This window comes from Hyperolius riggenbachi, chromosome 12 (assembly GCF_040937935.1).
Source record: "Hyperolius riggenbachi isolate aHypRig1 chromosome 12, aHypRig1.pri, whole genome shotgun sequence".
NCBI lineage: Eukaryota > Metazoa > Chordata > Amphibia > Anura > Hyperoliidae > Hyperolius > Hyperolius riggenbachi.
Window position 1 is genome coordinate 194,787,200 of NC_090657.1, and position 26,405 is coordinate 194,813,604.

The following is a 26,405-nucleotide window of genomic DNA, read 5'->3' on the forward strand; positions in this document are numbered from 1 at the left end:
TACCAATGGGAAAATGTCACTTACTGGCATTAAAAAAGGGAAAAAAAAGAGGATAAATCTCCAAATCAGGAAAACGCACAGCAGGAAAAAAGGAAACTTGTTAATTACAGTCACACACAGTTATTTGTGAGGTTTTATTGCATGTGATACACTTGGTACATATAGCAACTCTTGATATATTGGCATAAAGTGAACCTCCAGACTAAAAATCTACTCAGCAGAACTGAAAAGGCTTGGTGTTTCTTTAACAGTTTCACAGCATCAGAACTGGTTTTCTTACCAAAGTATCATTTTTAGCTGCATTTTTATCTAAGCTCCACCCATCAAAGGAAAAAAGCCCGGGCTTTTTTCCCCTGATGCTGTGCATAGCATGATGGGATTTCCTATGTTGTTATTCACGTTGCCTAGCAACTGGGAGAGGTGCTCAGGACACAGGACAGTTGGAACTGTGTCTCATGCTCCCTGTCACCTCCTTTCAACCAAAAAGATGGCGGTCATCATGAAATCAAACATTTGCATGTTCTTTAAAAACATTGTAAGAGATTATATTACCTATCTATTTTAATTAACATAACTAATGTAACTTAATGACAGTATGTTTGTTTAGGCTGAAGTTCCTCTATAAGGCTGGTGTGGAGGCACCCAAAATATATGGGGGTGTAAAACTTTAAAACATAATGTGTAAAACGAGAAGTAATTCCTCTCCAGAAGATACAGACACCAGTTAAACTGGAAAATATTTTTTAAAAGATTGACAAAGCATTTAATTGGTCATGGCCTACTTTCTCAGGTCAATACAAAATAAGACTTAAGGTGGCCACTTATGGTCCAATTTCTAACGAAAATCGTTCGAGCGATCAGAAATTCTGATCGGAAGAAAAATCGTTCACTACACCATCAACGAACCAATCTTTGCTTCCTATCACAACCAATGAAGAAAATCCAAATTTTGGTTTGACAAAAATCTAATCGGATGACTATTTTTTATAATCGTTTATAATTGATTGTGCCCATCAACTGATATCATTTTCAACCAATCCGATCAGAATTTCTGATCGCTCAAATGATTTTTCACTAGAAATTGGACAGCTAGTGGCGTCCTTTAGCAGCATAAGTAGTCGAGTATAGGTGCCTCTATTCTATTTTATAGAAGGCGCCAACACTCTACTCCAAGTTTACCAGAGCTGTGGATATAAGAACAACCGATACTTACCCGCTGCTGCTTCCTCCCGCCCCATAAACACGAGTCCCTTGCCCTCCTCCCATGGTCTGCCATTCAGCCGCAATCAGCCCAGGTAAATACGCTCAGTCGGGATCAGTCTGGACTACTGAGAATGCGCAGTAGCCCAGACTGACGCGACTGAGCCAATTACCGGGGCTGATGGCGGCTGAACAGCAGACCGCGAGAGGACGGCGAGGGACTCGCATGTTCATGGGGCGGGAGGAAGCCCCGGGTAAGTATCGGTTCTTCTTATATCTACAGCTCTGGTAAACTTTAAGCAGTTAATGCTCTTTTTGACTTGACCTGAGGAAGAGGGCCCCACAGCCATGAAATGCGTTGTCAATTTTTTTTGAATAAATATTTTTGTTCAGTTGAACTGGTGTCTGTATCTTTTGCAGAGGTAAACAATGACCTCTCATTTTACATGTTATGTTTTAACACCCATATATTTTGGGCACCTCCACCCCACCCTTCTATCAGTCAGAACTCCTTTGGAGGTAATAGCTTTACAATTTTTTGGAAAGTGTAGTGCACTACAGGAGAGCATCTGTCCAGTATCCAGAAGGACCTGGAGCACCGAACGGGGATGGTGAATTCCCCGTAGGCTTACACGGTGGTTACAAACCTTTGCCATTTTAATTAGTCAATTGACTTGAGGCAGCTAGTATTTAAGTCAGGAGTTGACTGGTCAGAGCACACATCCCTTTTCCTTGTGCAGCAATTGTGTTTCTTCTTTCTTGGGGGCGTTGGGTGCAGATGGGCTTACCCAACTGTGGCAGCGTCTGGGAGGGCTTGTCTGCGCCCCACCATCGGTGTGTTTGCTCCCAGGACATGCAATTTGAACCACAGGTAAGTAAATTCGCGAAGGTGGGGAATCTATCCTTTGGGGGGGGCAGCATGGGTGGTCCCGCGGGGGGTGCACCGGCCATGTTCTCTGCCCCCCCCCCCCGAGGGGCAGTTGCATCGCTCCCGGGCAATGGATGCTTGTGGGGGTTGTCTGCGTTGCCCTTCAAATCTTGGGGGTACAAGGAGGCCTACACGCGGCACCCCTGTTGAGATGCAATGTATTTTGCATGGGCCAACTCCTGCAGGAAGAGCAGGTGGACCCTGCATATTCTGATAGGCGAATGCAACATGCAAACGCTTTGCCATTTTAATTAGTCAATAGAATTGAGGCAGCCAGTTTTTAAGTCAGGAGTTGACTGGTCAGAGCACACATCCATTTTTCTTGTGCAGCATACTTACACAGTGGTTGCAGGAACTCAAACCCACCTTTGTGAGTATATATTCATATATATGTTTGTCACCTTATACCCAACAATACTGCACCATTGGGCTCTTGGTCTCTCTCTCTACTTCTTGTTTAGGTGTTCTTGGTCCCTACAAGAACCACCAAACCCCTTCTTATATATTGGGGGCATTATAGCTGCACCTTATATCCTACAGAGATTATGACCAATCGTACATAATCATGTCACAATGGCCCTTATTCAAGTAACATTTTTACCTTGGAGATAATTTTTTCGTTTAAAATAACTTTTCAGCACTTTGCAATTGAAGAGTTTCCAAGTAGGTGAAAAGGTACTGTTAAAATTTGGATTAATTTTCTGGCTTGCTCATGGCATTAAAGGCATTTTATTTACAAGGTGTGAAAATATCATAATCACAATGGCGGCAGTGGAGTTAACATACGGTGGGACATACAACCCCCAGTCTTATTATTAGAAAACAATATCAAAACACTATAAATTGCTGGAAATCATTTGAAATTTTTTTTATTGAAATATCGACATTAAAATTAGTTAAAAATACAATGGATGGCCACCCCGACACATCCACTCAAAGCACCATGCAGTACCACCTACATAATCCAGCACCTAAGTATAGTTGCCATGCTAAGATGATGAATAAGATTCCAGCCAAGATAATTCCCGGATTCTGCTGCCATGGACAGTTAGTGACAACTAGCAACTAGTGTGAAAGTATCAACTAGTTGAAAACTCAGGAGAAAAAGTCAATTGCATATGGGCTAATACGTCTATACCTGATATATATGGAGAAACTATGCTTGCAATTGTTGTATCCAGGCATTATTATGGAAGTAAAGATGGCTGCATTTCTGATATGGCAACCATTGTGAAAACAGTTCATCACTGCACCACAAATGCAAATGAAACCATGCAAAGAAGAAACCATATATAAACATGACCCAGAAAATACTTTTGGGGACAAGCTAATTTTAGACACTCTGACATGAACTGGAAAACTGGTCTGTCAAAACAAATTCTGTATTTTCAAATCAAGGAGGCCATGTCCTTCAGGCTAAAGAAGACCATTCAGAGAGAGAAGGAACATTCAGCTTATCAGAACACAGTCCAACAGCCATTATCTGTGATGGTGTGGGGGGTGCAGCAGTGTACATTGCATATGTTGCTTACACATCCAGGAAAATGTCACTAACGATTAACATTATATACAGTATACGTTTTGTAGAAATCTTGTATGTGTTCCCATCCAATCAAGGTCTTTAGGGAAGGTCTTGTTCATTTCAAAAAAACAAGGCCAAACCGCATATAATAGGTGCAACAAATCACCTACCTGTGTGTATACACTAAATATATGACTCTGCACTTCATCCATTGAGTCCATCCCATAAGCCACAGTACCGAGGTGGAGACGCTTGAAGACCATCTCATTCTGGGTTAGTGTTCCTGTAAGACATAATAGATCAAGAGCTCTCAGAATCCCAAACCTGCCCGACATGTCGCTAAACACCAATATAAGAATTCTGCCAAAGGGAGGACATCTTGACGCATCTGCTTGTATTTAGAGTCCAAAAATTCAAATCGGTTCATATTTCCAAAGAATTTATGAAAAGTTTCCCATTTCTATAGTTATGGTATGTCCGAAAAATAAAAGGCATCTTAAACTGGACACTTTTATTCTGGAAAATGTTTCATTATTTCTACAGATAAACATCTTCCATTCTACGATTGAAGGATTTCCTTAGATATTTTATAAGTACAGGAAATTAACCCACCAACACTCTAGCTTCCTGACACCATCATGCAGATGGTCAATGGGTCAAGTGTCTAGCTGGTGGTGTGTCGTTTCTCTAAAATGTCTGAGCAAAGATGAGGTCTGTTCACCTGATGAACTGTAGGTGATCAGTATACATAAATGACTCCACTTCTTTGACTCTGAACTAACCCTACCCTTACAGGTACCAAAACATCTTCCACAACCATTTAAAAGTGGACCTAAACCCTGCAATATAACTCAGCCTCCAAAGGCAGAGCAAAATTTAGTGGACAAAATCTACTCACAGCACTCAGAGCGCGGATGGTCCCCCCTAGGCTCCAGCCTGGCCTGGGGATGAGCCATCTGTGTCTCTCTGCTCCTAAGCTCTGTGTTTTTTCTCCATGGTCAATCCAGTTAATGTTGGCTGTCTTGCCTGTGGCCAGTAAGTCATAATGCAGGTTTTAGGTCAATTTTTTTTTACAGTCCAGTGTGAGGGTCTCTATTGGCTAGGAGTGCTCAGCAAATACTTTTCCGGAAGTGAAATAAATTCAGACAAATTCAGTGGCTGCCGATACAAATATTCGTCAAAGGCTTGATTAGGCAAAACGTAATTATCTTCCTTGCTCAGTGGAGATTTGCAGGACTCACATTAACGGAAAGGCAAGAAACCAAAAATGTGTAAGGTTAAAAAAGAACAAAAGAAAAAAAAAAAAAAAAGAAATAAAGCATGCAGCCATTTATGACATTCAGGCGATGCGCCGTTGGTTCCTACCAGTTTTGTCAGTCAATAAATACGATATTCGTCCAAGTTGTTCTGGGATAGTGCTGGATCGGACCACGGTTCCTTGGATCTTGGGGTCCCGGCGGATCATCCAACTGTACACGATTTTCCCCATGTCCAGATTGACCCGTAAACTGCACAACATGAAATACATGGGACTGTGAGCCAAGTATATCCATGCCTCTACAGACAATTCAGCATGTGCTAATCATACAGTTCAGGAACACCAAATAAAGCATGAAGCAGCATAAAAGGTTATTTCAGTTTTACGCTTATTGGGATTCCCACTTAGATTACAAAATAAAGAAATGAACTCTCAGTTACTTTGAAGTTTTGCTCCATTGAACTACTACCCTTTTCCTTTTATTCCAGGGTTAAACTCCACCCCCCCCCCCCCCCCCCCCCGTTCTTTCAACTACTACAAGTAACAGTCCAAAAGCCACGTAGTTCAGTCACTGAACTGGAAATTCTGAAACCTGGCACTATTCTAATACTAATACATATTTCTTTTAGCTAAAAATGTACACTGCGGAGACTAATAATTTAGCCCACAGACAGGATATTCAGCCCATCTCCACAGTGTGTCCAATGTCTACTGGTGTACTAACACTGTGTGCCAGGCTGCTTAGATATGAGAACCTCTACCTGCTGCCAACACAGTACGACAACACAAATTTCTAAATCCCTTATTACAAAAAAACAAGTCTGGGTATCTTCATGTGCATAGGTTTCAGCTTCTAATACCCTGATCTGTAAACCCTCAGATGACTGATAATCCAGTCTAGATACCCTGATCTGTGAACCCTCTGCTGACTGATAATCCAGTCTAGATGCCCTGATCTGTGAAACCTCAGTTGACTGATAATCCAGTCTAGATGCCCTGATCTGTGAACCCTCTCCTGACTGATAATCCAGTCTAGATGCCCTGATCTGTGAACCCTCTGCTGACTGATAATCCAGTCTACATAACCTTATCTGTGAACCCTCTGCTGACTGATAATCCAGTCTAGATACCCTGATCTGTGAACCCTCTGCTGACCGATAATCCAGTTTAGATACCCTGATCTGTGAACCCTCTGCTGACTGATAATCCAGTCTAGATACCCTTATCTGTGAACCCTCTTCTGACTGATAATCCAGTCTAGATACCCTAATCTGTGAACCCTCTCCTGACTGATAATCCAGTCTAGATACCCTGAACTGTGAACCCTCTCCTGACTGATAATCCAGTCTAGATGCCCTGATCTGTGAACCCTCTCCTGACTGATAATCCAGTCTAGATACCCTGAACTGTGAACCCTCTCCTGACTGATAATCCCGTCTAGATACCCTGATCTGTGAACCCTCTCCTGGCTGATAATCCAGTCTAGATACCCTGATCTGTGAACCCTCTCCTGACTGATAATCCAGTCTAGATACCCTAATCTGTGAACCCTTGGTTGACTGATAACTTCAGAAAGTTACACTCCAGACCAATAAAGAAGAGAAAACTGAAGCTTTGATGACACTATAGGCCACATGAAGAACACAGATTTTATTGTTTTCAATCATACTGGCTTGGTCTACAGGAGAAGAGCGAGAAATGAAGTAAGCATAGCTATGAGATGCAACATTGAAACTGACCCTTTTAAAGAAATCATTAAGTATCAGTCATTACATAGAATAGATACATTCTGCACAAATATAAAGGTGCAACTACAACAATGGGAGGGCATGTAAAATCCAAAGCCACACATTTAAAGCGGTATAAAACCCTGACATAATATTTAATAAAAACATGTTTTCCTACTTTCTATATGCCATACGGTTAGCATATTTGCTTTTGTGCATATGTGATTTAAGCTAACGCCCTTCTTTGCTGTACCTATTTTGAATGCAAGTTGTGTAATTTTGTCCATATTGTGGAGCTCTGCACATCTATTGCAGTTAGCTAATTCAGGTGCAGCCTCTGTTTGGAAGCGCTGTCGATGTCCCCTTCCAGAAGCAACTGCAAGAGCTAACACATTAGGGAAACCCCAGTCCAAAAGACATCACTGCAAGACCTTCACTGTGGATTTTACAAGTAAATAATTTTTTTTTTTTTTTTTTTTTCTTTTGAATCTGATGTGGTGGGTATTATTTTAAAGCAATTTCGAAACCACAAACCACCCTTATTATAAAAGTTTTGCTGGATTGTGCTTTTTAAAAACAGTGGTTTGCAAAAGTATTCGCCCCCCTTGAAGTTTTCCACATTTTGTTATATTACTGCCACAAACATGAATCAATTTTATTGGATTTCCACATGAAAGACCAATACAAAGTGGTGTACACATGAGAAATGGAACGGCAGTCATACATGATGCCAAACGTTTTTTTACAAATAAATAAAAGAAAAGTGGGGTGTGCGTAATTATTCAGCCCCCTTTGGTCTGAGTGCAGTTTGTTGCCCATAGACATTGCCTTAAAGTGCTAATGACTAAATAGAGTGCGCCTGCGTGTAATCTAATGTCAGTACAAATACAGCTGCTCTGTGACGGCCTCAGAGGTCATCTATGAGAATATTGGGAGCAACAACACCATGAAGTCCAAAGAACACACCAGACAGGTCAGGGATAAAGTTATTGAGAAATTTAAAGCAGGCTTAGGCTACAAAAAGATTTTCAAAGCATTGTAAATCCCACGGAGCACTGTTCAAGCGATCATTCAGAAATGAAAGGGGTATGGCACAACTGTAAACCTACCAAGACAAGGCCATCCACCTAAACTCACAGGCCGAACAAGGAGAGCGCTGATCAGAAATGCAGTCAAGAGGCCCATGGTGACTCTGGAAGAGCTGCAGAGATCTACAGCTTAGGTGGGAGACTCTGTCCATAGGACAACTATTAGTCATGCACTGTACAAAGTTTGCCTTTATGGAAGAGTGGCAAGAAGAAAGGCATTGTTAACAGAAAAGCATAAGAAGTCCCGTTTGCAGTTTGCCAAAAGCCATGTGGGGGACACAGCCACCATGTGGAAGAAGATGCTCTGGTCAGATGAGACCAAAATTGAACTTTTTGGCCAAAATGCAAAACACTATGTGTGGCGGAAAACTAACACTGCACATCACTCTGAACACACCATCCCCACTGTCAAATATGCTGGTGGCAGCATCATGCTCTGGGGGTGCTTCTCTTCAGCAGGGACAGGGAAGCTGGTAGGAGTTGATGGGAAGATGGATGGAGCCAAATACAGGGCAATTTTGGAAGAAAACCTCTTGTAGTCTGCAAAAGACTTGAGACAGGGGCGGAGGTTCACCTTCCAGCAAGACAACGACCCTAAACATAAAGCCAGGGCAACAATGGAATGGTTTAAAAACAAAACATATCCATGTGTTAGAATGGCCCAGTCAAAGTCCAGATCTAAATCGAGAATCTGTGGCAAGATCTAAAAACTGCTGTTCACAAACACTGTCCATCTAATCTGACTGAGCTGGAGCTGTTTTACAAAGAAGAATGGACAAGGATTTCAGTCTCTAGATGTGCAAAGCTGGTAGAGACATACCCTAAAAGACTGGCAGCTGTAATTGCAGCAAAAGGTGGTTCTACAAAGTATTGACTCAGGGGGCTGAATAATTACGCACACCCCACTTTGCAGTTATTTTTTTTTTCTTAAGGTTTGAAATCATGTATGATTTTCGTTCCACTTCTCACATGTACACCACTTTGTATTGGTCTTTCACGTGGAATTCCAATAAAATTGATTCACGTTTGTGGCAGTAATGTGACAAAATGTGGAAAACTTCAAGGGGGCTGAATACTTCTGCAAACCACTGTATATGCTCGCATGTTTGCTGCTCCGCCTTGCCACTTTTACTTTAGCCATAAAATCGTTTTTGGTTTTTTTTCAAAATGGCGCTGACCATTCTTATACTTTAAGGTCAGCCTCCTGGTCTTATGTCATAACAGTGCTCATGCATAATCTTCTTTAAATCTCTGCAGTATGAGCGGGGACACGTGCAGTTGTACAGTTGGTTGTAGTGATCAGGTTTTTTGGCCCACTGAAATCCCCAAAATGAAAACATCAGTAACATTATCAATATTCTTTTTTGTTTCGTAACGGGTCTTTTTTTGATCACCTCCTAACCTCACAGTTCCCTAACCTCTCACTAATCCTTCTATCAATACCCCTAACACTAACTGATCCACCCAACACCAACCTATAGTTACATAGTAACTATAACCATAAACCCGACCTGCCTAACACTAACCCTCCTATCGATACACTAGTCAAATGTGCCTGTCAATACACCTAACACTATTCTAATACTGAAAACCCCATGCTTAAAAAAACAAAAAACAAAAAAAAAAAACAACCTACTCAGCAACACTGCCTGAAATTGCAACAGTAACACATGACCTGGCGCTAAAAACCTCCTCCCCGGTCTGCCGATAAAGCTGGTTGCCGAGGTGGCAAAAAAAACACTGCTCTACCGCGCAAAGACAGCAGTGCAACTGGAGTGGGCAGGTAAAAGGTGATAATGGGAGAGGATGGGCTAAACAAAAATGGAGGAGGAACCTGGGGGCTTCAAAAAGCAAAACAGAGGCAACCTAAAGGTAGGTGAGCCTTAAAGGCAAAAACATTTACACACTTTTCACTTTGTGCCTACTTACAGCAATCCTAAAGTACACCAAAGTTACTAAGAAGATGGACCAAAAAAAAAAAAAAAAAAAAGTCTTGGTCATCCACTTTACAAAGATATCTGCACCTTGGAGGGAACATCAAAGCTTCCAATGGAGTTACATTGTCACTGGAGCCATGTGTTATTATAATGTGTGTGGCACTGATTCTCACCTGATGGGGATGATATTGGAAAAAAGCAGCAGAAATCGTAAAATCTGTAGATACCAACGTCCTGCAAAATGCTGGAGAGCCACCATGACCAGAGATACGACCACAAGAGCGCTGAACAGGATCTTCGTTAGACAATTTACTTCCAGGTCAAAGAGACCAATCTGTAATGCAAAGGAAAATAAAAATGGTCACAGAGGGCCTTTGTTTAAAGTATACCATAAGCCCTTGTAAAACAAAATGGAGAAAGTAGAAGAAGGCTCTTCCTCATGTGCACAGCTCCCCATCCCCCTCCGTTAATGCCTAATTATCTCTCCTGAAGCTACTTCCTGGTTGGAAGGTTTGGTGTGCACTGTGCAGGTGTTAGAAGGTGACGCACATCCTTGATCTCAGGCCAGCACCTGGGAGTGCCCATGCATGCGCACTCAGTCACAACTACTTAATGCACATGTGCAGAGTGTTCTCAGACTTGGACGCGCAATCAAGGCCGGGCGTCGACAGGCAGCGCCTGCGCACTGACCCTCCCGACCGGGAAGTAGCCTTGGTGTTACATTGGGCATTAACAGATGGGGACTGAGGAGAACGGGGCAAGCAGTGGGCATGAGGAAAGCCTCCTACACATGCCTGCTCCCCCTGTTTTTTAATTTCTTACAAGGACTAAGTTATCCTTTAAGTTAAACTTTACCATTGTAGATAAAAAAAAAAAAAAATCATCTTTTTAGTTCAGTTCTATTCATTGTCAGGACTAAATAGTAAATATTTTAGTGTAGTTATATTTTTGGTGTGTAAAAAAACAGCCATTTCACAGTGTCTGCGCACACTAGATAAAAGTCGGCGCACACAAATTAGTGAAGTCGCTCAGACATTACCAGGCAAAATGTAATGACAAGTAGTTTAACCACTTGCCGACCGCGCACTCATACCGCGCGTCGGCAAAGTGGCAGCTGCAGGACCAGCGACGCAGGACCAGCCGCGCGAGCGGCTGCTTCCTGTCAATTCACGGCGGGGGGCTCCGTGAATAGCCTGCGGGCCGCCGATCGCGGCTCGCAGGCTAAATGTAAACACAAGCAGAAATAATCCGCTTTGTTTACATCCGTACAACGCTGCTAACAGTAGCAGCGTTGTACCAGATCAGCGATCCCCGGCCAATCAGCGGCCGGGGATCGCCGTCACATGACAGGCAGGAGCCTGTTAGAGGCTGCACAGGACAGATCCGTTCCTGTGCAGCCTCGGATCTCCAGGGAAGGGAGGGAGGAGAGGGAGGGGGGGGAATTTCGCCGCGGAGGGGGGCTTTGAGGTGCCCCCCCCCCCCCCGCAACACCCAGGCAGACAGGAGTGATCAGACCCCCCCCAGCACATCATCCCCCTAGTGGGGAAAAAAGGGGGGGCGATCTGGTCGCTCTGCCTGCACCCTGATCTGTGCTGGGGGCTGCACAGCCCACCCAGCACAGATCAGCTAAAACAGCGCTGGTCCTTAAGGGGGGGTAAAGGGTGGGTCCTCAAGTGGTTAAACGTTGTTCACACAAACAGATATTCCAAAAGACTATTTTCACGAAGCATGCGCTAAAACAATGTTTGAATAACCTTGTACACATTTAGCCGACTACAAAATATCGTTCCAAATGGTCAGAAGGATTGAGCCGCTACCTGGATCTATCAACATACCCGAAGTTGGCTACTCAGTTTATATGAATTTACCGTCATTTGGCAACATTTTTAATACCGACGGTCATCCATTATGGTGAGATCTGTCATTTGGACGTTTTAAACTATAATTATTTGCTGCAAAATTACAGAATTAGTCCAAGAGGTTAGACAAGTAGTCATATACATTATGGTAATAAAACACAGATAAATGGGAAAAGAAAGAAGGGAATTTTAATAAAGGTTTGAAATATGTACAATATTACTTCCAGCTGAGTTCATAAAACCACCAGTCTTTCTACCAAAACCTTGTAAACATGCTTAGCACAAGAATAAAAATGTAAAAGTAGAAGTTACTGTCCCAGCTCTTCTGAAAGCAGCCAGAAGACACAGTTTGCACCTGGAGAAAGACATAACGATTGGTGATGACACATGGGCAAGAAAGAAAAGATTTAAAGGAATACTGTAGGGGGTCGGGGGAAAATGAGTTGAACTTACCTGGTGCTTCTAATGGTCCCCCGCAGGCATCCTGTGCCCGCGCAGCCACTCATCGATGCTCCGGCCCCGCCTCTGGTTCACTTCTGGAATTTCAGACTTGAAAGTCTGAAAACCACTGTGCTTGCGTTGCCGTGTCCTCGCTCCTCCTGATGTCACCAGGAGCGTACAGCGCAGGCATAGACCATACTGGGCCTGCACAGTACCCTCCTGGTGACATCAGCGGCAGTGATGACACGGCAACGCAGGCTCAGTGGTTTTCAGACTTTAAAGTCTGAAATTCCAGAAGTGAACCAGAGGCGAGGCCGGAGAATCGGTGAGTGGCTGCGCGGGCACAGGATGTCTGTGGAGGACCATTAGAAAGCCCCAGGTAACTTTAACTAATTTTCCCCCGATCCCCCTACAGTATTCCTTTAAACAATACCAGTTGCCTGGCAGTCCTGCTGATCTTTCTGGTCATTAGTGTCTAGATCACACATCTGAAACAAGCATGCAGCCAATATTGTCAGAAACACCTGATCTTCATGCTTTTCCAGGGTCTATGGCTAAAAGTATTAGAAGATCAGCAAGGCAGCCAGGCAATGATCATTGTTTAAAATAAATAAATAAATATGACAGCCTCAATATGTCTCACCTCGGGTTCACCTTTAACTGCTTCCAGATGACAATAGTTGAAATCTATGCCTCGTCTGGGACTGGTTATGCCTGCCAGGGCGTAGATTTCCATTTCCCCGTTGCATGCTCCAGCTGATTTGGCCGCTCTCCCATCACTAAAGCCCACTCACCCTGTTGTCGGTATGACAGCAGTGCTCCGTGAGCCGGTTAGAAGCGGATTCCATTGGTTCCTGATCACCCTGATGACTGTCAGCCAATCTCGTTGGCTCATAGCGACAACAGAGCAAGTGCACTTTAGGGATGGTTGAGAGGCATGAACGGCGACAGCTGTAACTAGTCGGTAAGCCCTGTTTTTGGTACCGGCAGTCTCTGGTCCTTAAGGGGCCAGAGACTGCTGGTAAGCAAGTGGTTAAGTATGTACCAAAAAATAAATTACAAGAATCCTACTTGCTAGAAAAGATTACTTTTTCCCCTCGATAAAAGGTAGGATCACTTTCTCAAGGTCTGGTCAGAGAGGAGCCTGACTCACAATACTCATAGTGAAAATGTTCATGATTTGGGTCCCTGATGATGATTATTTTTATGTGCAGTATAGTCTTGGTACTCTATGTTATTTTCCCTTGGTTTCCTTTGTTATGCTGATCTAGTGCCTTACTGTGAGGGCTCGACCTCTAGATACACTGTCATAATGTGCACCATTTGGGAAAAAATGTGACTTGATAATTGCCAATTTAATTATTGGCTAAATTCATGACAACTGTACGGTTTCAAAATATTTCAATAAATGTTTGTTGAAAAAAAAAATGTGTGGTACATGACAGATATATGAATGGATCTACAATTTTTTTTATTATTTTAATTGTTTAAGTAGTTCTGAATGATATACGTATATTCCGGTGTATAAGACGACTGGGCATATAAGACGACCCCACAACTTTTCCTGTTAAAAATATGGAGTTTGGGATATACTCGCTGTATAAGACTACCCCTCTTACAACGCACTCCAAATAAAAATGTAAAAAACATCATATACTGGTGCTGTGTATGAACAGATACTGGTGCTGTACTGTATGTGGTACCCAGTATATAACAGTATATAGATGATTAACTGGTTAGATTGGTCAACTCTCCCTCTCCCTAAGTGGATTGGTCAGCTCTACCTGTCTCCCTGTTTATCAGAGCAGTATGGAAGAATAGATTGCGCTGTGCCCATAAAACATGCCTTTCACCCCTCATGCCCACCCTTCTATCCTATTTACCTCCTTCTCTGCCTCTCAGATCTCGCACGTGTGCCTGGCCCGCTTCACTACAGTCCTCAGCAGCGAAATCTGAGAGGCGGTAACAGGATATGGGGCATCACCCAGTATCAATGATACCCAGCGTATAAGACGACCCCTGACTTTTCAGAAGAATTTCAAGGGTTAAATAGTAGTCTTATACGACAGAATATACTGTACCTTACTACGTGGGTTTGAGGTGTTCATGACACTCCGTAGTTCTCGGCCTGTGTAAATAACCACCCCGACCACCGTGCCTAAAACAAAAAATACAGCACAGGTCAGAGATGTAAAATTAATGGTTCACTTAAATCTTTAACATCCCCTTTTATCTTTTGAGGGCTGTGTTTTTGAGGTCTTGGCGCCCTCTAGTGATACAACTCACGTGATCACTCTTCCAGTAGAACCTCCACATTTTTTCTTATTTGAAGAATTTACTTTAAGGAATGGCTGGCATTTACATAGAAATGCAACATAAATGACATAATATAACAACATCTTTTATTTGTCATTGCTAAAGTGCAGCACTGAGCATACACGACAGCACTCTAGCAAATTACATTGCAATGCATGCTAAGGACTTAAAGGACAACTGAACTGAGAGGGATGTGGAGGTTGCCATATTTATTTCCTTTTAAACAATACCAATTTCCTGGCTGTTCTGCTGATCTTTAATGCATTAGAAGTGGCTGAATCACACACCTGAAACAAGCATGCAGCAAATGCAGTCACACTTCAGTAAGAGCATATGATCTGCATGCTTGTTCAAGAGGACCAGCAGGACAGCCAGGCAATTTGCATTGTTTAAAAGGAAATAAATACGGGAACCTTCATATCCCTCTAACTTCAAGTGTCCTTTAATTGAGGGTGTACACAAGGCTTTAGACAGGAGAGAAAATCGGTTAGACAAATGTATTGAATTGTTGATCAGATTTTCATTTTAATATAATCTAAGCATATCCTAGTATAAGTCCCTGCTGGACACAAAGTACATCACTGGGATTCCCATCTTCCGCACATGCACAATGCACTGCGGCCCTGCCGATTAAATCCCTGCATCACTCATTGACTGCAATGACTTCTGCCACCATGGGAGTCATAAGGTAATGCGCTGCAGACTTTGCGTTGGCTCAGCTGGGATTTGAAAGCTTCTGGCGCAACGCGGTAAAAGTATAAGACCCCATATACTTGCATCGGTATTGCATTATCCCGTGATAAAACACGGTAACGCAATGCACATTTGCAAAGGGCCTAAAACTCATCTGTTCGGTCGCAAAGGTTTGCAGGCCTAGTCTTGTTTTAAAGCAAATTAGTGCTTTTGTGATCGCAGCTAAAAAAGATTGTTTAAAGTTTTTTTCAAATTCACAGTCCTATCATACGCCACACTTCAACAGCTGCATGACCACAATTGATCATTTTTGATTGGGAGATAATTCCAGAGTCATTCAACATCAAACAGAACATCAAGTCTGAAATCACAAAAAAAATAAAATAAAAATAATCATTATTTAATACTATGTTGCCGTCATCTAATAGACAAAACTCCTGTTAAGAAAAACTGCTTCCATTATGTTTCCATACATTTATTCATGCATGCTCAAATTTAAAATTCAATTGATACATACATATAAGATTTACTTTTGTTCCAAAGTAAAATGCACTGTACATGACTTATTTATAATAATAATTCAAACATTTGTATAGCGCTTTTCTCCTGTCTCACCTTCAAAGCACTTAAAGGAGTTATCAGGGAAAACAGTCCAAATGAGCTTTACTCACCTGGGGCTTTCGCCAGCCCCCTGCAGCCGTTTGTCCCACGCTGTCACCTCCGCTTCCCGCCGCTGTCCCGCTCTCGTCGCTCTGTATTCAGGCCGACCACGGGGTTGGCCTTACTGCGACTGCGCGAAGCACCGCTGTCAATCATGGCCGCGTGGCCCCCGGCGAACTGTGCAGGCGCAGAACTACTGGGTCAGTCGGCTGCAAGGGGCTGGAGAAAGACCCAGGTGAGTAAAGCTTATTTGCACTGGCGTAACAATAGGGGAAGCAGCCCCTGGGGCCCGCTCATGGCCGTTTGGGGGGGGGGGGAGGGGCAGGAGGGGTCGCAGCATGAGGGGAGAGCTTTGCACATCAGCGAGGATGGGGGTCAGTCCCCCCCCCCCCCCTTGGGCTCTCCCCCTCCTGCATCTATCCAAGTGGCAGCAGCAGCTATATGTTAAAACAGGAAGTAATGTGAAGCTCTTGCAGATCGGAGAAGCCCTTGCAGATCGGAGAACTCCGGTGGTGAATGGAGGTATTTACAGCTGCGCCGCCGCTGCTGCCGCTTGGATAGATGCAGGAGGGGGAGCGCAGAGGGGAGAGCCTGAGGTTGGGGGGGGGAAACTGTCCTTCCTCCCCGCTGATGTGCAAAGCTCTCCCCTCATGCTGCAACCCCTCCTGCCCCCCAAAACGGCCATGAGCGGGCGCCGGGGAAGGGCGGGGGGTGGGTCGCTCACATTCTTGCAGGGGGCCTGGGGACTTCTAGTTATGCCCCTGCTCATTTGGATTATTTTTCTTGATAACTCCTGAAAGGATATGTAGGTATATATGTGTGTGTGTGTGTGTGTGTGTGTGTGTGTGTGTGTGTGTGTGTGTGTGTGTGTGTGTGTGTGTGTGTGTGTGTGTGTGTGTGTGTGTGTGTGTGTGTGTGTGTGTGTGTGTGTGTATATATTAGTATATAGATCAATTTCATATACAAGCATGCATGTATCTAATCAGTGTGATATTAAAGTGTCTTTAGAACAATCAGCCACACACATCTGTGCAGGAAAGTCTGGCTGTATGAAACCAATAACAGTCAAATTCTTCTTGCTGGGCCAATCCCAGGATCACATGACTTTCTGTAATTATGGTGACATATGATGATATACTGCGCATGAGTAAACCCTGTATTCAGTAGGATAAAAAGAAGGTATGGAAGTGAAGAACTAGAATATTGTGTGCTCACATCTTCTGTGTCTGGGTGTATTCTGTTAACCATTTTATGTCCTGGCGCCAGGAACTTAAGTAGTCTAAAGCATCTGATATCTGACTAGGCCGTAGCCTGAAGTTAAATGTAACCACTCCATTCAGCTGGGGACTCGCCGCGGATGGTCTTCTTCAGAATTCACGTAAGTAATATGACTATATTTCTCTTTTTTTTTTTTTTTTAAGAGCTGCAGCCACAAGTCAAGCCTCGACTGTAGGAATTTTTAACTTTATGGTTCTTACCTGTTGCTAACAGGTTTTAGACTAGTCCTCCTCATCGGGGGAACCTAAAGAATGTCCACTGTGATTTTAAAAGTAGTCCCTGGCAAGGATCTCTACAAAGATGTGGCCAGCCTACTTGCTCGCATTCTGACAGTAGCTGCCATTCAGTAAGTGCTTTTGAAAATAAAAAAAAGGCCCAGACAACCCAAAAGTGGAGATGGAATAGTCCAAAAGCTGTTGGTAAGAGGTCATGCATTTAAAAACTCATACTGTAAGTCATTGTTACCCATAAAGAAAGTCATTTATAGTGCATTTTACTCTGAACATTTTGTACATATACCGTTATACATGTGTATTTTATATTTTACAGTCATTTGTCATAGTGCCCCTTTAAAAGGTTTTAAAATGGAACCTTGATCATTACATCATCATTTTAGCACATTTTTAAGTTATGGAAATATCATTCCCAGCAGATATGATAAAACCTGTTACTCTCTTCCTATACCGGTAGTACACTAAATACAGTTATACACTCGTAATAAAAACAGTTTGACATGAAGGATTTCACCGTCATTGCCCCACAGTCATTCTAAAGGTGGCCACTAATGATCCAATATGTTTCATACAATCTTACCAAATATATGTAGTAGAAGTGTAAATTGCGTGAATATACTGAATGGATACTTCAGGCAGTTATCTTATATTACATAGAAATGGTAAGATTGGATGAAAGAGATTGGATCATTAGTGGCCACCATAAAGCAATTGTGCCCAACAACCGTCAAAGAATGATGAAAGCAAAACAAGTCTACTAGGAAGAGGTCCCAGAAGTTTTTAGAAGACAGTCGTTGGCTGGGCAGGGGTCCAATGAGCACACAAGACCTTTTGTTTTAAAGTGCCTGCACGTTATGAAGTGTTGGCATATAATTTGCTTGGTTATGTATTGATCTGTGTAGCGCTCAACATAAAAGTTCACATAAAATCATAGAATAGTATTCCAGGTCGGTGATATACAGTCCTAGGATAAACAACCAATCCACAGAGCTTCCGCACTAGTATCTCCCAGCTCCAACACGCCAGAGGCTCCGCCTAACCAGTTTCGTCAAATGACTCATCAGAGGCTTACCCCTAGCATGTCTGGGAGACCCTATAAATCTGAGGATTTTATATACAATGCGCATTGTTTCTACCTAAATGAGTGCACTGATATGCTTTTAAACTTTTTAAATAAAGCAGTTTTACGCTACGCAGCGTTTGTGTGTGAGGGTGCATGAGACAGTTATACCATTGTTCAGAAGCTGGACTACGCTATGTGCCTTTATTTTTTCTGAGTTCCAGATACAAATGGATGCAAGTGGTCAAAGATCTTTCTGATGTGTTTTTTTTGCTGATCTGTAACATAATCAGCCAACTGAGTCGGTGAGAGTACCCTGTGTGGATTGTTTGTTGATTACTATTCTATGATTTTATGTGAACTTTTATATTGAGCGCTACACAGATCTATACATATACTATTTCAGAGAGGTTACCAGCCATTGTGTGGCGATCCATTTGTGCTCAATTTAATTCTGATTAGTTCATTTTTTTTCCCAGACAGAGGAGCGCTCATAACCACATTGTTGTTACAATATTTTGCTTAGTGCCTGTGTAACACTTAAGCCCAAAATTTATAGCCTTGAATGACTGTTACAGAAATATTGCATTGTCATTTGAAAAAACGATTTGACAACAAACCTAATGACAAGCAAACCTGAAGTAAATATTAACGTATGAGATAATTATGTGTTTTACAAAAGCTAAATAGAACTAAATCTCACATTTTATTTTTAGTTTAACCACTTCACCACTGAGGGGTTTTTCCCCTTATGGACCGGAGCAATTTTCAGCGCTCCTCCCTTTCATTTGCCAACTAATAGCTTTATCACTACTTATCACAACAAAAAGATCTAGATCTTGTTTTTCGCCACCAATTAGAATTTTTGAGTGGTATATTTTGCTAAGAATTATTTTCATCTAAATGCATTTTAACTAGAATAAAATATAACTTGCAAAAATAACAGTAATATACCTTCATGACATAGTACATTTAAAATACATATTCATGACAAATATTAAAACAGTTGAATCTCTAAGGTAACTGTTTATGTATTTTTATACACACACAAATATATGTTTTATTGGTACTACGTATTATCCCGTCTGGAAAGTTTGGCCGCTTTTTGTTAAAGTTCTGTTTGCTCCCCCAGGAAGTTCTTACCATTTTTGGAAAGTTAAAAGTCCCGGCTTTCTGTTGCCCCGAGTCGGTATAATTCTCAGTTCCCAAGTTATGTGGTTTTGAAGGAGGGGTGTCCCCTGAACTTGGCTGCAGAAAGTGCAATTACAGAAGTACTGGACGAACCCGACATAATGATAAGCAACACACCCGATAGGTCTTCTTCCTTCGCAGCATAAATCTGTGTCTTCAAAGCTTATGTCAAGTGCCCTGGGTCTCTCATTACAGAAGAAGGAGCAGCGCAGCTAGGCACTCTCGTCTCCTCTCTGCCTTACTGGCATGAGCAGGAGACTCAATTCCACTGTGCTCTCTGCAGCAAACTGCAGGGTACACCGGGACCCAGTGCAAAGGAATGCCGGGACATTCAGCTTTCCAAAAATGGTTAGATCTGGCTAAGGGATCAAACAGAACTTTAACAAAAAGCTGCCAAACTTTCCAGACAGGATAATACGCAAGTACCGTTTAATTTTGGCAACTATGGGAGAGTGGGGGAGGTAAGGGATTCATGTTAGTGGGGATGCATGTATTTGTATTGGATTGAATGATAAGGTTACCATTTGGCCACTAGATCTCTGCCACTCCCCCCCCCCCCCCCCCCCCATTTATTCCTCCTGTGTAAACTGTGTAAGGAAGTTATGCGTGTATATTTTACTTTCACTTTTGCCAAGGACTACCAGCATCTCATTGATGCCGGTGATCATTAATCGCAGGCACTGTGGGGACTATGTTTTTTTTTCAGGGAACAAGGATTAATTTGACAAGCAAGCTGTTGGACAACCTCATCTGCATAGATAACGTTAGTTTTTTTGTTTTTTTTAATACTTGCTGTACTGGAAAACGGAAGGGATTACAGACTTAGTAGGGCTAGTAGTATATGAACCAACGTTTATCTCATTTCACATGCCACTTTAAAGGGATACTGTAGGGGGGGTCGGGGGAAAATGAGCTGAACTTACCCGGGGCTTCTAATGGTCCCCCGCAGACATCCTGTGTTGGTGCAGCCACTCCCCAATGCTCCGGCCCCGCCTCCGGTTCACTTCTGGAATTTCTGACTTTAAAGTCAGAAAACCACTGCGCCTGCACGCCCGTGTCCTCGCTCCCGCTGATGTCACCAGGAGTGTACTGCGCAGACACAGACCATACTGGGCCTGCGCTGTGCGCTCTTGATGACATCAGCGGGATCGAGGACACGGCAACGCAGGTGCAGTGGTTTTCTGACTTTAAAGTCAGAAATTCCAGAAGTGAACCGGAGGCGGGGGCCGGAGCATCGGTGAGTGGCTGCGCGGGCACAGAATGTCTGCGGGGGACCATTAGAAGCCCCGGGTAAGTTCAGCTCATTTTTCCCTGACCCCCCCTACAGTATCCCTTTAAGTGTGCTTTTAAATAAAAAAAATGATGAGCTGTAAAATAACATAGTATAGGCAGGAGTACTTTACAATAAATTAAAAATGTTACCTATAAATTTTCTGGCTTTCAAACTGAATTTTTACCTACACATATTCATGTACTGTATATTATTGGCATCAAAGTCCAAGTTCCTGCCAGTTTTTATACTGGGAGTGAACAGATAAGTGTGGGTCGCAGAGGAGAAGCAGAAGATCTACATAAGACAAGACAAATCGCATTTATATTGCACTTTTCTCCTGGTGGACACAAAGCCCTCTCTATAGGCAGTAGCAGTGTTAGGGAGTCTTGCCCAATGACTCCTCACTGAATAGGTGCTGGCTTACTGAACAGGAAGAGCAGAGATTCAAACCCAGGTCTCCTGTGGCAGACGCAGAACCCTTAACACTGTCCAGCCGCAGCACATCATATGAAGTGGTAGAACCGGTATTTGTTGCAACAACTACATTTTATAGTTACTTCATTCAAATAATAGAATTATTATTATGTTCTGTATAGTGATTATTATAAAATTGTGTCTGGGGCTGTAATTTATCACACAATAACTTTATTGTTTTAGGCTCACTGGTTCCTTAAATATAATTTTAAAATAATAGCTTCCTGTGCAGAAAACACATGCAATGATAAAGCGGGAAGAGGCGCAGATTACTCTGGCCAACCATTTATTATGAAACCCCCTCGGGGGTGATTGGCTGTCATTTCTGCTCCCTTGTGGTGTCAGCTCCATCAAGCTGGGGGAAAAAAATGACTAATTTGTGTCACTAATTTTCTCAATGACAGAGTCAATTATTTTCAATTAGAGACAAATTAATAGGAATTAAATTGTTAACATGCATTTGTGGAGCCTCAGGAATGTTTGTGTTCACCTGAAGCAATGACTGTGCTGGCCCATAGCGTGTTTTCGATGCTTAAACTCTCATTTACTGGGGGGTCGCTGTCCTCCTGCAGGGGGGAGAAGGCAAGGAGTGAATCAGTGCAAACAACTGAATACAAGACAGTAAAGGAATGCAAGAAATTTCCCCAACCTTAGCCCTGCTCACTGTCATAATGATCTAGGGATGGTAGGGCTACACAGGCAAGGTTTAATCTTGTGCAGTATAACACATGATTTAGTGTATAGACACTGTACAGTCCATCTTTGATTCAATTTTTCAAAATGTGCCAGGATCAAAGGGATATATTCACTAAACTACATTACACGACAGCCGCAGAGCTTAAGCACTGTCCATTCAAATGAATGGACAGAACAGGTACTTTTTCAATCTTGATTTTCCTGTTGTCTGCCTGCCGTTTGGGCAATCCTAGAAGCTTCCCAGTGTCCCCCTCCAGGCGTCAAAAACGACATGCTGGGAAGCGCCATTAAAAGCTGCCAAATGCTTTTCTGGTTATAGCAGAAAATCATTTTATCGAAACACCGCAGGATACCCATCTGAACCGCACTTACGTTCTACAAGTGCGTTGCATTATACTCTACTCATCATGCGGTAAGATTTTATGCATTATTCTGCTATTTAGTGAATATATCCCAGATTCTTGGTGTTAGTCTAGTTGAGGGGACCATGCAGGGAACACACAGACCAATCGCCACTTCTTGCTCGTGGTAATTTGGTTGCTTCCATTAATTTGTAAGAAATAGGAGATCCAGCGGGAAACACCAATACTAAAATTGCACCCGAGGGCCATCGCCTGTGGCCTTCGGCTGGTGGCAATGGAAAGTGTGTCCTGCTGGGTCCCCCATTTATTACAAATCAGTTGTCACAATCAGATTGCAGGGAGCAGGAAGTGGCCATGGGTCACCTCAACTAGACTTGCTCCAAAATCTATTTCATTTCATATGTATGGTCAGTGTCAACATACTGACATATTCTTAGCACTAACCAGTATAGATCGCTGCTTTCACAGAGCCCAATGCATACAAACTTTTTCCTAGTAGTACTAACGTTTCTTTACTCTCCATGCAGGTCATATTGTGGTTCTGTTGGCTTCACACATCACCTCCAGTATCCTGTTATTACTAATTTGGCTCTCAAATATGATACAGAGGAGAGCACTGCAGGGGACCACGGCTATCAGCAACAGTGGATTTCAGCTGTCACCAGCTAACAGCTCATATCTTCAGAGAAGATTGTGCCTACTTTAAAGAAAACCTGAGACGCCAAAAGTAAAAGATTTGATACTTACCTAGGGCTTCCTCCAGCCCCATAAGCCCCGCTGAGTCCTTCGTTGTCCTCCAGAGTGTCTCCGTTCTCCTAGTATTGGTCCCAGTGATCTGGCTCAGCTTCGCCAGTCAAGCTTTTCTGCGCATGCACGGAAGGACCGCACATACGCATAGGAGACGAACTGGCTTGACACAACTACATCACCAGGACCGCTCGCAGGAGAACAGAGGACTCAGACTTGCTTATAGGGCTGGAGGAAGCCCCAGGTAAGTATCAAATATTTTACTTCTACCATCTCTGGTACACTTGGCAACAATGAGAGAGACCCTGAAGCCCCTAAAGCTCCATACACATGCTAAATGAAATGGCCGATAACAACCACCTCTGCCAAGCGTCCAACCTGTGTACGGCACCCCAGCTCCCTTTTTGCCAGCAACAGGCAAGATCTCTGCACTTACCCCACCCACCACATGACATCGCTCCCTTAGCACCCCCCCCCATCATGTTGCCCGAGGGATCCCTGCCAGACAACATACCTCATATTGTAAGCCTTTGGGCAGGGTCCTCTTCCTTTTGTGTCCTACCTGATCATGCACCTCCATTACTGTGAACCCATGCTATGCATCTGAGTGAACTCAAATTGCCTAATCTCCATGCTCCCATCCTGTGCTGCATGATCTGGTTTTTCTTGTATTCCTGTATTGTCATATTGCTGTGTGTCACCCCTAAATATTGTCTGTAACCTAAACTAATGTCCAGCGCTGCGTAATATGTTGGCCCTTTATAAATACAATAAATAAATACATACAAGGCCTCAGTCCTAAACGTATTAGGTCAATATTCACAACTCACCCGTGTGAAGGTCCCAGCAAAGTTATGAATGTCAATATTGGGTTCTTCTGCATACACATAAGATCGGATCTGTAGTAAATCCTGCAAGACAAAACTATGGCATTACCTTTTCAGTATCAGTATAATTCTACTCATTTAATTACATGCAACTATCACTTTTGTATTGTACTATAACAGTTTTTAAAATAAATGTTTTTGCCTGGAGTTATACAATTGATAACATTCAATATATACAGTATGTTACGGCCAGAACCCGAAGTTTGGACACTTCTAGTTCTGGCCGGCTACTTCGGGTTCTGGCCGGCCAATGTGCGAAGTGGCCGCTGCGCTGCGGCCAATGTGAGAAATGGATTGATTCCTGTGACATTAAGGTATCTTCTGGCCGCAGCGCAACGGCCAAACGTATAACAGCTTAGTTAATTTAATGCAATTAAGCCGGCGGCAATGTAACAATTCAAGTCGCCGGCTTTTTCTCTGCCTCTCTCCTCAGCCCGACTCTCTCTCCTCCCCCCGCCTCTCTCGCTCTCCTATGGGCAGCCGGCGGGGACACACGTGTCCCCTCCAGAGTCGTTTGTCACGGCAGGCTTCCCTGCCATTCTTGCAGAGCGGGTGCTGGCAGAAGCAATGTCTGCAGCCTCCCCGCTCTGCTTTCCTGGTGCGACGAACGACTCTCGTGGACACGTATGTCCCCGCTGGCTGCCCATAAGAGAAGGAGGCGAGAGACGCGGGGGGGGGGGGGATGTAGAGAGAGGCAGACCAAAAGCCGGCGGCTTGAATTGTTACATTGCCGCCGACTTAATTGCATTAAATTAACTAAGTTGTTATAGGTTTGCCCGCTGCGCTGCGGCCAGAAGATACCTTAATGTCACAGGAATCATTCCATTTCTCACGTTGGCCGCAGCGCAGCGACCACTTTGCACATTGGCCGGCCAGAACCCGAAGTGGCCGGCCAGAACTAGAAGTGGCCAAACTTCGGGTTCTGGCCGTAACATATACACCAATCAGCCATAAATGTAACATCAGTAAAAGGGGATATGGATAACATGGATTGGTTACAACAGCACCAGTCAAGAGGTGGGATATATTTTGCAGCAAAAGCACAATCATTACTTAATAAAGATGTGTTTAAAACTAGAAGCATGGGCAAGCATGAGGACCTGAATGACAATGATAAAGGCCAGACTTTGATGGCTTGACAAATGAATCAAAGCACCTCCAAAATAAAAATCATGTGGGGGATGTTCCCAACATGCAATAGTTACCCCTCATCAAAAATGCTCCAAGGTAGGACAGCTTGTGAATTCTAGAGCCATAGGAGCCCGAGGCTCATTAATGAGCAACCATGTGGCGCCTTGGTCCCCCTCAAAAGCACCTACAGCTGCTGCTGGTCTTTTCTCCAAGCTGCTTACATTTGCATAAAATTACTCCCAAAAACATCTGCAATAACCCAGGATTATTGGTTATTTCATTGACCAAAACCTAGAGTCAAATGCTATGGATCCCTTCAGAGGGCTTGTGGAGTGCATGCCTAAACAAATCAGAACTGTTTTGACGACACAAGGAGGACCCACTCAGCATTAGTGTGCCTACACCCATCTAGTTTGGATTTACCATTGACTTGCCAATGTTATCTCTTCCATGTAGTATGATAGCTTACCTACACAAACTGTTTATAATATTCAAAATCTGTTGGCCCTCATAACATGAAGGTGGTAAATGCATGTTATTTTAGTGTTTTGACTGAACAGTGTATTAGTCACATGACGTCACGATAACCTCAGTAGTATTTCATAACAGACTTTCCCTGTACTCCCTAGAAAAAAATCTCAATATGAAGGTGAGATGTGACCATCAAAGATGAGAACTCCTGTAATTGAGTAAGGCATGAGATTTCAGGAATACTTTAGTAGATCAAATGGCTGGAAACAGACAGCTCAGATTTAAGAAACCTTATCCTAGGATTGGGCTTTAAGACCGTTTCATTCTGCTGTACAATGCCTGTAAAATTTACCCGTCATAAATATAATCACATAAACCCACACTGGAGCAGTAAAATCTGCTTTACATGTATATAAGCATACCCACAGTGACGGATATACTAATACAGTTTACGCTGTCCAGCCAGCTAAACTCCATGTAGAATCCTCTTCCCCACCACATGCATTCCCTCCTTCTGTGACTGATTGTCAATTTAATCTGCCGTTTGCGCAGCAGAATGGGGATTGTTAAAATAGCTTAATATTTCTGTCTGGAGAATTGATTGTAAATCCTTGGAATGCCTTGAAGGCTTTTTAAACACCAATTGTGTGTACATGGGATAATATGAATTGCATGTTTTTAATACTGTGTTTCTGGGTTTCATTTTTAAAAAGAACCTGAAGTGAAAGGGATATGGAGGCCACCATATTTATTACCTTTTAAACAATACCGGTTACCCGGCATTTTGCTAATCTTATTGGCTCCAATAGTGTTTGAATCACACACATGAAATGAGCCTTGTTTTTTTCAGCCTCTAATCTGCATACTTGTTCAGGGTCTATGGCTACAAGTATTAACGGGAGAGGATCATCAGGACAGTCAATTTGTATGGTTTCAAATTAAATAAAAATGTCAGCCTCCATATCTTTCTCAA

The 26,405-nt window shown here is 43.0% G+C and overlaps 1 protein-coding gene across 1 annotated transcript in view; it reads right to left on the minus strand.

Annotated features, from left to right (window-relative positions):
- The window catches only part of ATP9A (ATPase phospholipid transporting 9A (putative)), a 206,475-nt gene that overhangs the window by 90,783 nt on the left and 89,287 nt on the right, over positions 1-26,405 (minus strand). Inside the window, exons 8-13 of the mRNA XM_068262423.1 lie at positions 23,774-23,854; positions 21,629-21,704; positions 14,042-14,118; positions 9,834-9,994; positions 5,016-5,158; positions 3,821-3,933 (exon numbers count right to left, since the gene is read on the minus strand). Of these exons, the coding sequence (XP_068118524.1) occupies positions 3,821-3,933; positions 5,016-5,158; positions 9,834-9,994; positions 14,042-14,118; positions 21,629-21,704; positions 23,774-23,854 (651 nt within the window). The remainder of the gene's footprint in view (positions 1-3,820; positions 3,934-5,015; positions 5,159-9,833; positions 9,995-14,041; positions 14,119-21,628; positions 21,705-23,773; positions 23,855-26,405) is intronic.